At 32.8% G+C, this 13,997-nt stretch overlaps 1 protein-coding gene across 11 annotated transcripts in view; it reads right to left on the reverse strand.

Annotated features, from left to right (window-relative positions):
* LOC149806101 (uncharacterized) overlaps positions 1 to 13,997 on the reverse strand; it is a 106,791-nt gene that overhangs the window by 38,027 nt on the left and 54,767 nt on the right. For 6 of the 11 annotated variants that reach the window (XM_089950990.1, XM_089950987.1, XM_089950986.1 and 3 more), the window contains 5 exons: positions 13,072 to 13,152; positions 6,094 to 6,162; positions 4,574 to 4,602; positions 1,451 to 1,625; positions 235 to 282 (listed from right to left, as the gene is read on the reverse strand). In XM_089950990.1, the coding sequence (XP_089807116.1) occupies positions 235 to 282; positions 1,451 to 1,625; positions 4,574 to 4,602; positions 6,094 to 6,162; positions 13,072 to 13,152 (402 nt within the window). The remainder of the gene's footprint in view (positions 1 to 234; positions 283 to 1,450; positions 1,626 to 4,573; positions 4,603 to 6,093; positions 6,163 to 13,071; positions 13,153 to 13,997) is intronic. The other 5 variants (XM_089950993.1, XM_089950992.1, XM_089950991.1 and 2 more) reach the window with 2 other exon arrangements.

Genomic DNA, 13,997 nt, shown 5'->3' on the forward strand with positions numbered 1-13,997 from the left:
TAGATGGGTAAGCACATGCCACTGTAGATAGTTAAGTAAGAAGGTTATCAGATTGGTTGGACAGTTTACTGGTTGGTTGCTAATATGTAGCTATGTTGGTATTTAGATAAGTAGGAAGACTAAAGTAGTTAAATTTAAATCTGGCCAGTAAAGTCAACACTGTATGGCTAATAATGAGCCAGTGGTAAAAATGTAATGAGACATCTGAGGTGCAATTAGTCACACAAAATTTACCTGCTCTGGCGATTCCGTACCAGACAAGGTATCTGAGCATTCCTCCGTCTACAGAGATTTACATATTATTTACAGTGATTTCAAACACAAAACTTTAATAGGAAGATTGTTTTAATTCTTCCACAGCCTATTGTTACAATGCCTCAAACTGACCTGTATTGCTTTAGATGCTGTCTTGATATTTATCAACTAATCAATGGATCATTTTCTGGAATCGGTCTCTGTTCTAGGTTAATCACTGAACTACATTATGTGCACCATGGAACTTCAATGTACTACACTGGACTGCACTAGACTATACACTGGACTGCACTAAACTACACACTTGACTACACTAGACTATACACTTGACTGCAGTTAACTATATACTTGGCCGTACTAGACTAATATACTTGACTGCACTAGACTATATACTGAACTATACTAGACTATAATACAGTGGACTGTACACTGAACTGTACTAGACTATAATACAGTGGACTGTACACTGAACTGCACTAGACTATACACTTAACTGCACTAGACTATGCTACCAGTAAGCTCTATCTATATGCTGTAGCATGCAAGACTATACGTATGCATTATGTTTAAGCTTTTCACTTTAAATCATATATAGAATGAACAGTGTAAACCCTGATCCACCAGTAAATGGACCCATGTTATTTGATGTTATATGGACCTTATAAATGAGTGATTATAGTCCTAGGTAACTTAAATACTTAAAAGTGTCAGGTAAATATATACTCTCTGTAGCTCCTGGGTCAAGAGCTGAAATTAACACTGCTATCGTACAGCCTTACAAGGGAGCTAAGTATAATGCACATGTTGGTATAATTTTACTGAACCTTACATGGTGGGAAAGGGTAAGTATAATAGTTTTCCAAACCTTACATGGTAGGTATTACATTATTCCCTAGACTTTCTTAGAGAGACAGAAGAAAAAGAAAAAACCAATTTAAAAAGAGCTAAGAACACCAATGAAGCAATATAAGCAGAGGCAAACAACACTACCCTGGAGATAGTGAACTGATATGTATGAATATAAAATATTCAAAGAATTACATAACACCTAAATGTAAGGTATCAGAACAACATTTTGCATGCAGGAAAACTGAAATGTGCTCAACATTTAATGCATATACTAAAAAAGACAACATAGTGATCAACTTGGTCTCGATGCAAAGTCTTAGAACAACTGGTTAAATATGGTGCTTACAGGATCATATTCCTCAAGAAGCTTTCTCTCGGTCTGTATTCCCACAGAATCAGCTGTCTGTGTGCTTTGAACAACACCCACAGTCTCCTTTGGAATGGTTTCAGGTACTGTAATAATTGGGCGAGGGCGATACTTTGAAGACCTGGGACGTTCCATCCTGGGGGGCTCAGGCTTTCTAAAATAAGGTAAAGCACTTAGATTATTTTTATTGCATGAACAAGAGGCCCAAATGGGCTTCAGATCACTCACCTGTCTGACATTTATCTAACAGTGAAATGCACTGGCAGACAGCCAAGAAATCTTTGTTAGTACTAAACTCTCTGGCCTTTACCGCTTGAAATTTATTCATCATGGCCACCATAGTGGATTAGCATTGTTTGTGTAAACTTGATACATTTTATGCCAGGATGTTTTCTGTCAAATCTGGACATCTGCTCACCAGTTTTTGAGAAGTCATTCAATGTATTTTTTTAATTTTAGTAACAATGGTTATAATAAAATCAAAAAGCAAACAAAACAAAATAAGTGAGAGGATTTTTTGCCAAGATGCTGTCTAATCTGACTAAATTCTGTTGAGCACTTCTTGAAAATAAGTCATTAAGTTTCATTTATTTTTACATTTAGTAATGTGTCCAAATTTGATGGCATGACAGCATCATTTGGGCAAAGTGAAAGATCTTCTTGCTAGCTGCATTGCGACAAAATCGGTCATATTTTGTTTGGCAATTTCTGAGACGTTATTCAAAGGTTTTTCTTTTTCTTGTGACAGTCGCCTATTTAATCATCTGTATAAATTCGAATGGCTGTTTCAAACAATATTCCATTTGCCAAATTTAATCAAATTCTGTTCTGTGGTTTGTAATAAGTTGTAATTTCAGGGGTTTTTTACATTGTAAATGTACTAAAGGTAGATCAGCATGAACTGTGCACATGAAAAAGATTCTAAAGCCAGGATACTTTCTGTTTAGGTACATTTTACATAGCAGTTTTTAAGAAGTTGTTTACAGTTTGTTTATTTTTATAATAGTGTCTGATGTCAAACCGACATCATTTGTAGAAACTTAAAGGGATTTTATGAAAAAATGTTTTTTCTAATTTTAGTTCAATTCTAAACAGCTGCATTTGAGAAGAAGTTGCTGAATGTTATTTGCCTAATTTTATTGATGGTGGCCATACTGGATGAAGGGCCAACATTATTTGTATATGCTTTGTCAAATTTGGCTGAGTCTGCAAAGCAGTTTTTGAGAAGCTGTTTAAAGGTTTTTACTTTGTTTGTAATGGTGACCATATCTGATTCAGATCAGCATCCTTTGTATCAAATTGAAAAATCTGTATGCCTTGGTGCTCTCTACCAATTTTGGTTAAAACATATTCACTGATTTTTAAGAAGTTGTGAATACTAATTGTGGACTGATGGCATAATGGAGGATACAAGTCAGATGCAGGACCATACACTAATCCCACCAGGCCTAACAACCAAATGTGCTAAAAATAGCTAGAAATTTGAGTACTCATAAAGAGAGAGGTTGAAAGCATCATCAGTTCCATGTTCTCATAATGGGAATCAGAATATTTCCATATTACACAAATGCCATCACCAATATGATGTAATTGTAAGGCAAAGTTTTAAGTCAAACAGAGGCCATAACTTCCTTTAAGTTTGGTCAAAAAATAGTAAAAATAAAAAGTCTCATACAAAATTTGATTTTAGTTAATATGTCTTTCAAAAGAAATTCAGTAGAATTGAAATTTATTATAGGATGTGAAAGATAGCAGAAGATGGGCAGATTTGGGTTACACTATATGTCGGCTCCAAAGATATAACAGAATCAATGAAACCACATTGATTTCCAAAAGAATTCACTTTCTGGGGAGTTTTACTGTTTACAAACAGCTGGAAGTGATTCATATGCATGAAAATCAGCCAGACGGTAAAAAAGATTGTAATAATGAGCTTATTCTGAAACCCTTTTATATTAATCTTTATCCAGGGTATTGCTGGATGAATGTACGGGTGGATGGACAGAAAAGCTCGCAGGTGTCAAAGTAAACATTATAATAAGCACAACTGCATATACTTTGTTAGATATTGTATATACTCATTTATAAGATGTGTCCAACTGCAAACAACATAGACCCTGATCAGCCATAATGCATAATGTGCCAGTAGATCTGGGTCTATTTTGTTTGTTCTACTAACAAACTGCATAGCCCCAGATCTACTGGTGTTTTATGCAATGGCATTTCTGGGTTATTTAGTTTGCACTGGGATCCACCTTATAAGTGATTATATATAATATATTAATATGATCAGAAGGTAAAACTTTCAAATTTTGATAATTAGGACAATTGTGTTTTGGTCAGCTCATTCATAACATACAATAACACTTGTTTTCTATATGACTTTGTCTTGCATAATAATATATTTTGATCCTCAGTTTAATAGTCAAAAAAGAATAAACCTACCATAAAACAGTTTGTGCTAGCTAATTTTGTGCATTCTAGTATGCAAACACCAAATATTCTGCATCCTGTACTGCCAAGTTTGTGTAACCATATCAGTAACATGGAGTATGGTATTTCACAAGTTTTAACTTACTGCTGGTCATAATCTGCATCAAAAGCTTTTGTATTTAACTGAATTCTGACAGACCTGACTCCTTAAAGAAAATATAACACTGGCTATTCCGTTTATAGTGCAGAATGACAGGAGTTCAGGATACCAGTACCACTTTTGTTTATGCGAAATGGAGTAAATACAGTGCAGTGGTCTGGTCCCATGATGTACAAACAACAGATATTCCATATAAATGTACTGGTAGATAGACAAAAATCAGGAACCAGACTAATACAAAGTTCAATATCTCCATATATAATGGTATTGTACACTTACCATGGGAGGTGAACATGACTGGGACCAAGTGAAGAACAGAATACCATTTTGGCATTTGGTCATAAATTAGAATTATGATAAAACAATGGCAATTTTAAAAACAATTTGCCACTTTACTGCATCCCATTGCCAATTTTTTCAATCAATACAAAATGCTGTCTTTTCCCATCCAGATTAATGATTTTGTGTCCAAGATTTTTGTATTCATGCAGTAATAAAAAAAAACTTACTTTGGTTGTATATAGCTGTCATCATAGGCCTGAAATTAATTATTAAATTAAAATTTAATAATTAAATATAATGTAATAACTAAATTCTTTGCATAAGTCATATGATGATATGAAAGGTAAGCTCAATAAATACTGAGTTATATTCACAGAAATAAGAAAAAAAGATAAACAATTACATGTCTATGATTTTCTAGCTGAACTATGAGAGACATTGAAATACCTTTTGAAAAGATATGCATTAGAAAAAATTCAAATTTTCTTTGATAACTTAAAGCATAATTATTTATCATGCATACATTAAAGACTAAATAGGAATAAATTAGATAAATTACAGACATGATCACAAGGAAATTAAAAGCTGTTATGAAAACTTTCTCATGTCATGATCAATTTCAATTTATTCATTGGCAAAAGAGAGATTAGTCTAATTTGGTAATTTAAACCTGAAGTAACTTATCAATTTTCTATAATCAATAATCAATTAACTTAAGGTAGAAAAATTAATATGATTCCTTCCCTTGAAACTGTAATTCATCTACATAATGCAATCTTTCAGCAATACATGAAAAGTATGGAGACCAAAAGAGATCATTCAGGTCCTAAAAACTCAACATACTGGTAATCAAATGTTACAATTTAAATTAAATAATTATTTGTAAGAAATGTTTGTTCATTTCAAATTGAAACCTTCAGTCATGGAAACATAATCCATACATAAATATCATGACTGGCACTTCAACTGTAAAACAGGAAGGCATAATGGGCCTGTACATTCACTGTCTGCCTGAGGCATTGTAACATTACTTTGGATTGAGCACAAGCACTTGAATAAGTCATTTGGAGTACATTTTCCCATGATACCTTCTAATTTTGAAATTGGTCTATTAGAATTCAGTACTAGAAAAATCATTTAATCCTCATTTTGCTTGAAATGAATAATAATAATAATTATAATAGTAACAATAACAACACCACCAACAACAATAATAATAATAATAATAACAACAATAATAATAATAACAACAACAACAACAATAATAATAATAGTACTAACAACTTCATTTAAAGAAAAAACTAATTTTTAGGTCCACAATCCAATCTTTCTAGCAACTTTGTATAAGAACATGTATATGATGTACAGCTTTACAGGCTGGGGTGTCTTAGACAACAAAGTATTGAAAACTTGGTTTGTGATCTACCTCCACAATAAAACATGTACATGGCATTATAAATGACTACATCAAAGTAATACACTGTTTTAAAGAAGTACAGTACTGAAGATGTTCACTAAGGTGCTTTCTATATATTGACTTTTAATAACTAACAAAATACTGGGATTGTTTATTCATATTCTGTATCAACTCCAAGGCAAATCTTGTTTACTAATTAATTAATTATTTTCTCAGGTTGCCAGCTGAGACTTTTCCATTAAATTATCTTTGGTGGCAGTGTCATGGTTACTGAAAATTATATCAAATATCATAAAATTGGAAGGAGATCTACTAAATATTATAATTAACCTTGACAGCCTGGTGTCGCCTGCCATCAGTATCCCAGGTGAACTTAGCAGTGGAAGGTCGAGGCTTCTCCTGAATAAAAATTGACAGCATTTCAAAAAGTTCAAATCAAATTAAAATAGATAATGCAAGATTACAAAAAGAATGTTTAATTATGCAAATCACAGTGTACTTAATGATTACACAGATCACCTCTGCAACTCTTTTCATTGTCACCATGGCCATGGTACATAATAATTATAATGCTGAAAAAGAGTCAGGTTAATTCACTCTCAACAACAAAATCTTTGCTCCTTTATTATTTAGATTTTTTTTGCAAATTTTTTCCTCTGCAGATTTTTAACTTTTAATCTTGTGAGAACTTAAAATTGTAACTTTTAATCTTGCGAAAATTTAAAATTGTAACTTTTAATCTTGTGAAAATTTAAAATTGAAACTTTTAATCTTGTGAGAAATTAAAATCGTAACTTTTAATCAGCACTATATAGCCAGTCTTGTGCTGACAATACATTAAAAAACAACCAACCTATGAACCTACCTACCTACTGTGACATGGCATAAAATATGTAAATTTATAAAAGGAAACATTATTTTCCATGATATCAAAGAAGAAGTACTATAATGAGTTGATAAAAACCAGAGATTAATTTTGTTTAGTGGTACCATTATAAATCATTGTTCTTAAATCTGCTTAATAATTATTTATCATTTTTCACTCACAAAAGCCAGACTCTACTGGGTGATAGTCACAGACTTTGAGTAACCTTGGAGTGACAGCCTGTAGTCAAAACATACATGTTTGAATAATTACCTTGATCAGCCACTAAACCTCACATGAAGCAAGCAATCCACCCACATAATTCCTATATTCATCCATGTACAATATACAGCTACCCTTTTGAGAGTAACCTATCACAATATACTCTGAAAATTCATTAACTGGAAAGTTTACCTTTAAATAAACATATGTATCCTTACTTCCAACTGCACTGGTCAGAAAATACCTTCTGAGTGACTAGGGTGTGTATAGCATGGAAGAATCAATGTGGTAATTAACACATATACTTAAGAACCATGTTAGTAAAGCATAAAATGTAGGTCACAGTTTCTTTGGTGGTATGTGTGAAGTATTAAAAAAAGTTTTATCCAGTTTTCAAGTTTCATGACTGGAACATACACAGCATCCAATAAATGAACTATAAACATGAAATTTCAATAAAGTGAATGAAGAATGAAATATTGGGCACAGAGACCTGTTTTCACAAAAAGGTGTTATAACTTGTTAAGATACCAAGTTTACTGAATCTAGGTTGGATATTATCTATTTAACATGCCAAAAACTTGTGGTCATAAGCTAAATGTAAACCAAAGCACCAGAAATATGAAATCCAATTACAGTGAGCATCTTTTGTTGTAGGAGTGGTAATAAAGAAATGAAATTCATGATTAATTTCATGATTCCAGGAAATGAACATCAAACAAAAAATGTAACCCATGCCAGTGAACTGTAAAATATAGGCCATGATAATCTACCATCAAAATGCATCCTGTCAACAAAATTCACAATTCTAAATAGGATGGTACATATGTACTATGCAACAACAAAAAAACTATGTGGTCATGAGCAAAGTGAAAAAATTTAACCTAAGCCAGCAAAATCTGAAATGTAGGTCACAATGACCTTGTCTGTATGAGTGTTGTACCTAAATAGATATATACTGTCATCTAGTTTAATGATTCAAACATCAACAGTAAAACACAAAATTTAACTGAAGCCAGTGAAGCATGAAATATGAATCTCCAGGACTTACTATTAAAATGAATGTGTACTACTTATCAACATGCACCCTCTCACCAAGTTTCACCATTCTAGGCATATCAGTATTATACATGAGGTAAAAGACATACGTGGTAATAACCTAAATGTTAAATCTTGATATAAGACAGTAAAATGTGATATGTATGTCACTGTAACCTTCTTTTGTTTTATATAAGCTATCAAAACAGCCCAAGAACCCCAATCCCTGAGCACTGACCAGTCACGTATGTATGAACTTAAAATTTACACAACTTACACCCATTGCTGACAGAGACAGAATCAGTATCATATTAGCAATAATAAACCCAACCATAACATGACTGCATTATGTAACAAAGCACAGTGTGTGTGTGTGTGTGTGTGTGTGTGTGTCTGCATCTGTCTTTCTATGTGTGTCTGTGTGTGTCTTTGTGTCTGTTCGTAAATCAACAATACACCACTGAAACATAGTAAAAATTATTCGACCTGCCAATTATACATAACAATCAGTATTATAATAAACCAATACTAAATTAAAAAAATTAATAAGTTCTGTGAAAGAACAATAATTATCACTTGTAAGCTATATATTTCTGAAACTTAATGGAATTATTTTAAGATATTTGGCAGCTAGGCTGATGGTTTGAGTAGTGTCAGAGAAAAATGGACACAAAAATCTGGAGCCATTAGATTATCATGATATATTTTAAATTATGTTATCCTCAAAGCATTATAGCATGTTTGAGCCCTGTAGGACTTTATCTGAAATTATGTTATCCTCAAATGCATTTTAGCATGATGGAGCCCTACAGGACTTTATCTGAATACATGTTACCATCAAATGCATTATAGTATGTTGGAGCCCTATAGGACTTAATCTGAAATTATGTTATCCTCATATGCATTTTAGCATGTTGGAGCCCTGTAGGACTTTATCTGAAATTATGTTATCCTCAAATGCGTTTTAGCATGATGGAGCCCTACAGGACTTTATCTGAAATTATGTTATCCTCAAATGCATTTTAGCATGTTGGAGCCCTGTAGGACTTAATCTGAAATTATGTTATCCTCAAATGCATTATAGCATGTTGGAGCCCTGTAGGACTTAATCTGAAATTATGTTATCCTCAAATGCATTATAGCATGTTTGAGCCCTGTAGGACTTTATCTGAAATTATGTTATCCTCAAATGCATTAGAGCATGTTGGAGCCCTGTAGGACTTTATTCAGTGAGGGCAACTCAGGAAATAATATTTTGCCTTGAGATTATCAAATACATGCTATGAAATCTCTAATTTTTCACTTTATCACAAAAAATTAAATGAACACAGACACACAATATATAGTTAGAATAAGTAATATATATATATATATATATATATATATATATATATATATATATATATATATATATATATATATATATATATATATATGTTAGAATAAGTAGAAAATTTACAAAAGATTCCTTGCCTACTTTTCATCTATTCCAACCTTCTTAGATACCTCCACTGGAATAATTCAGTTTCTTTCTGGAAACTGTTTCTTATAGACAGAGAATGAAGTTAAGCCATCAGTGTCAGTATTGTGGGTGGGGGTATATAATATAGTATACAATGGTTAAGACAGCCAAATTAAATTATTTCTTCCATAGTACATATACAGTTTAATACCATGGTATTAAGTAATATATAACATTATACTTTTGGTATCTCTAGCCACCTGGGTCATTAAAACTTCTTAATATTATGCACTGATATATTTAATACTATATACCATGGTATTAAATTATAACATACAACTGTATTGATACATGTATACCTCAGTATTACATATATATATATATATATATATATATATATATATATATATATATATATATATATATATATATATATATATATATATTGTACCTGAAAATAATGGCTATTTATAAATAACATGTTTACATAGCTAACTTTAGTCCATGATTGTAAGTTGTAAGATGTTGAGGACAATGAGTAGTTATAACTTAGTCATTGCCTTTTTCTGGTTTTATAATTTTAAATACCTTTCTTTATATGTTAAGTCATGTTGCCTTTGGTGTTAGTGATAAATTTGCAAAGAACATACTGGCAAGACTTGTATGTCTACTGGAAGTCCCAAAATATTACAAGTACTTACATACATTTAAGTATCTAAAATTAACTACTTCCAAACTATGTAATTTTCATTTATTTTCTAAATAAGTTGTTTAAATCATATGGGTATTACTTTGTCATTTTTGTTTATTTTTCCAACATTGATGCATTTTGGTGAGTACATAGAAACAAAATATAAGAAAGCTGAAACAGAACCTAGGGAAAACAAAAATATTTGAAATAATTTTCCATAACAAAATCAACTCAAGTTAACACATGTATTCATAACAATAACTGCCAAATTGTGTTCTAGACAATGCAACATGGTCTCATTGTACCATGAAACTCATTCATTGAGGAAAAATCTGGAAATTCCTGGATCCTACTTTTTACCATCTCTGTTGCAAATGACCCCACGTCATTTCTCCCTTATGGTGTTGTCTCAAAGTAAAGACTACTTTGTAGGTTGTAGTAAAAGTTTGTTTCAATGACATTTAAGATTGGTAAATCCATCTGAACACTAAAAGTTTTAATTTAGTAACCTCCTTCCCCTTTTCAAGGAAATATGCGTATTGTATGACTCCAATGAATGCTTAGTAATAAGCTGATACTCCAGCTTTAAAAAAAAAGTCATAGCAAATTTTTATATTAGAAAGCTTGTTCTGAAGAACAGTTCACCCTCCCCAATCACACACACACACACATACACACACACACACACACACACACACCCTGTTCATTAAAAACAAAACATTTTTGTAAAGACAGCTGCCATGGAAACATTTTTTATATATAAAAGTTTGGCACCATTTTCATCTAGGACTGACATGGCATTATAAGAAGTCTACTGGTAAAAACACCATGATCATATAGTCATCCACTGAAAGGAATAGAGATGACCAACACTGTGGCCATACTGTAGGTCAATTTGTATAATTTTCTTTTATGAGCAACAAGACATTATAAGAACTGTTCTGATGAGACCATATTTATTTAGAACCAACTAGACATCATGAAAGGTCTTCTGGTGAAAACCCCATAACAATATGACTTTCTGTTCAGGATTAGCAACAATAAGATTTTCAAATTGGTTATTGTGGTAGCCATACTGAATGTATGAGCAGCACCATTTTTATTCAGAACCAACTAGATCAAGGGATGAAAGTGTACATATAGTTACATGGTAATTTCCAAGCAGTCTAGGATGTGTAGCCATAACAAACTTGTGCTAATGGATGGATGCTGGTCAGCAGGCCATCTCATAAGATAGGAGGTGTAGCCATAACAAGCTTGTGCTAATGGATGGATAATGGTCAATAGGTCATCTCATAAGATAGGAGGTGTAGCCATAACAAGCTTGTGCTAATGGATGGATGATGGTCAACAGGCCATCTCATAAGATAGGGTGTGTGGCCATAACAAGCTTGTGCTAATGGATGGATGATGGTCAACAGGCCATCTCATTAGATAGGAGGTGTAGCCATAACAAACTTGTGCTAATGGATGGATGATGGTCAGCAGACCATCTCATAAGATAGGAGGTGTAGCCATAACAAGCTTGTGCTAATGGATGGATGATGGTCAACAGGCCATCTTGTAGGTTCTCCTGGTCTATGACAAGTAGACCTAAGTAAAAACAGTGTTACATGATGCTGACAAAGTGTGTATTTCAAAAATTTTGATTTGGTCAATTCCATGAGGTTAATATCAACATAAAAATTACGCATCAACAATATCATAAACTAATTCCTTATCATGTGGATATACATACTAAGAGAGTTAGTTCCCTTGGTGTACAATGAAAGCTCTCCACTTTTAAGGTACACTGTCTCCTCAAATATGGTTGCATTGAACAGAACAATTACTATTAGATTCATCTTTTAAAATATTTTATTCATAAAGTTAAGTGATAATCAGATAACTGGCGAGCATTTTGATAGTTCCAAGAAAATGAGGATATTTGGGGCTTTAACAGCTGAAGACCTCAAACAATGCATGATGAGCCCAGAGAAAAGTGTGATCAGTATGGGATAGTTTTTGCGTGTTTTGACCAAAAGACAGGTGTGCACTTATTAAGGCATGTGTCATGTTCAATACATTATCAATTATTATAGTATATATTAAATTAGTACTTGGGTATGGGTTTTAAAAAAATGCTACTATATTTACCAGAATGTACATACAAAATGTAAACGGTATGTTCTTAGATGACTAAACTTAACCTACATCAAACAATGTTTGAGTGCATATTACAAATCAAATCCAACCTGGCCTGGATGTAACATGTTTACATTTTATTTAGCATAAACCAAAGCTTGGGAGACAAAATCTAAAAATCAGAAAGCCATCTTAGAGTGCATTGATCTCAATAAAATGTCAAAAATGGAAATAACTGTTTTTGGACAAAATTATATAATTTTCAAAGCTGCTGTAACTGCATGCATTATGAATTATTTATAGTCAACTTTTAGTAACGGCACACCATCTGACTTGAATTATTATAACTATCAAGCTTGGGCTCACTTTGACAAAGTTTATCTGACTGGGTACGCACCATATTCAATTTGTGTTCCTCTTTAAAAACTGTACATAATGACTAAAGAATCTTGTTTTGTTCCAAAGCAGGTCAAATTTAATATGTCTTTTGCAAATATGAAAACTATAGTTGTTAACACTGAGCTGAAAATGAGTTTAAAATGTTAACATTTTATGCAGACCTCACAAAAATCACTCATCCATTAATCTGGATAAGTTGTGAGTAGATAAGGACAAGTCATGCATGGAAAAGGACATGCTCTGTAAGAAACAGCAGAAAATCATAGTAGCACTACTGCCCTTGTCTTGAAAGATCAGTAGCAGTTTTAAAGTTGTTCAGAGCCTGGAAGCAATTACTAATTGTAGTTAATAGTCAAAGTTTATATATATAAATTGCTGGATACTTCACACATTGGTATGGATATGAATGGAAAAAGCAAATAGATCTCAGCTTTACATTAATTAAAAATATACAGCCACAACAAATCAAAACCACATCACAAAGGAGGTTAGCACATGCATTTATACCTTCTTGACATGTGGTCGTATGGGGTGGGGTGCACTGGATGGCCGGGCAGAGTGGCCAGTGTGGGGGAGGGGTTTCTGTGTCTGTAGTGTATGAGCAAAGCAAGTGATAAATAAACTCAAGCAATAATTAAAATAAAAATAATAAATCAAATAATGCTTTTTAAACTGGCAAATAATAATGTGCATGAGTTATCATTAATCTAACCGGGCCAACTAAAGTGCATAGTATGTGACTAAACACGATGCTGAGAGAAATGTAGACAAATTTGAGAAAACAATATAACAATCACGCACAGTTTACTGCATGTAAATTAATCAAGCTAATATAAATGTAGATGTTTCTCATTCTAGGCATTGTATAGTCACATACTATATCTGTTTGCATATAATGCACACTTGTAAATAACACAGATCCAGATCTGCTGTCGCATCCTGTGTCACATACAATGCACACTTGTAAATAACACAGATCCAGATCTGCTGTCACATCTTGTGTCACATACAATGCACACTTGTAAATAACACAGATCCAGATCTGCTGTCACATCATGTGTCACATACAATGCACACTTGTAAATAACACAGATCCAGATCTGCTGTACATTATGTGTCACATACAATGCACACTTGTAAATAACACAGATTCTGATCTGCTGTCACATCATGTGTCACATGTAATGCAAAATCTGTAAATAACGCAGATCCAAATCTGCTGTCACACCATGTGTCACATGCAATGCAAATATGTAAACAGTATATACCCAGATCTGTTGTCACATTATCTGTTAACAGATCTAGATCTTAATCAGAATATCCTCAACCATTTCCATCACATGCATGTAAAAGACCTTTTATTCAAATAAAGCTTGTGACTGTTGTCACTTCATAATGCCCATTTTGAACTGCCCTCATGCCTGTGACTGTTG

The sequence above is a fragment of the Sinohyriopsis cumingii genome, chromosome 2 (assembly GCF_028554795.1).
Source record: "Sinohyriopsis cumingii isolate HCF-2022 chromosome 2, ASM2855479v2, whole genome shotgun sequence".
In the NCBI taxonomy this organism is placed as follows: domain Eukaryota; kingdom Metazoa; phylum Mollusca; class Bivalvia; order Unionida; family Unionidae; genus Sinohyriopsis; species Sinohyriopsis cumingii.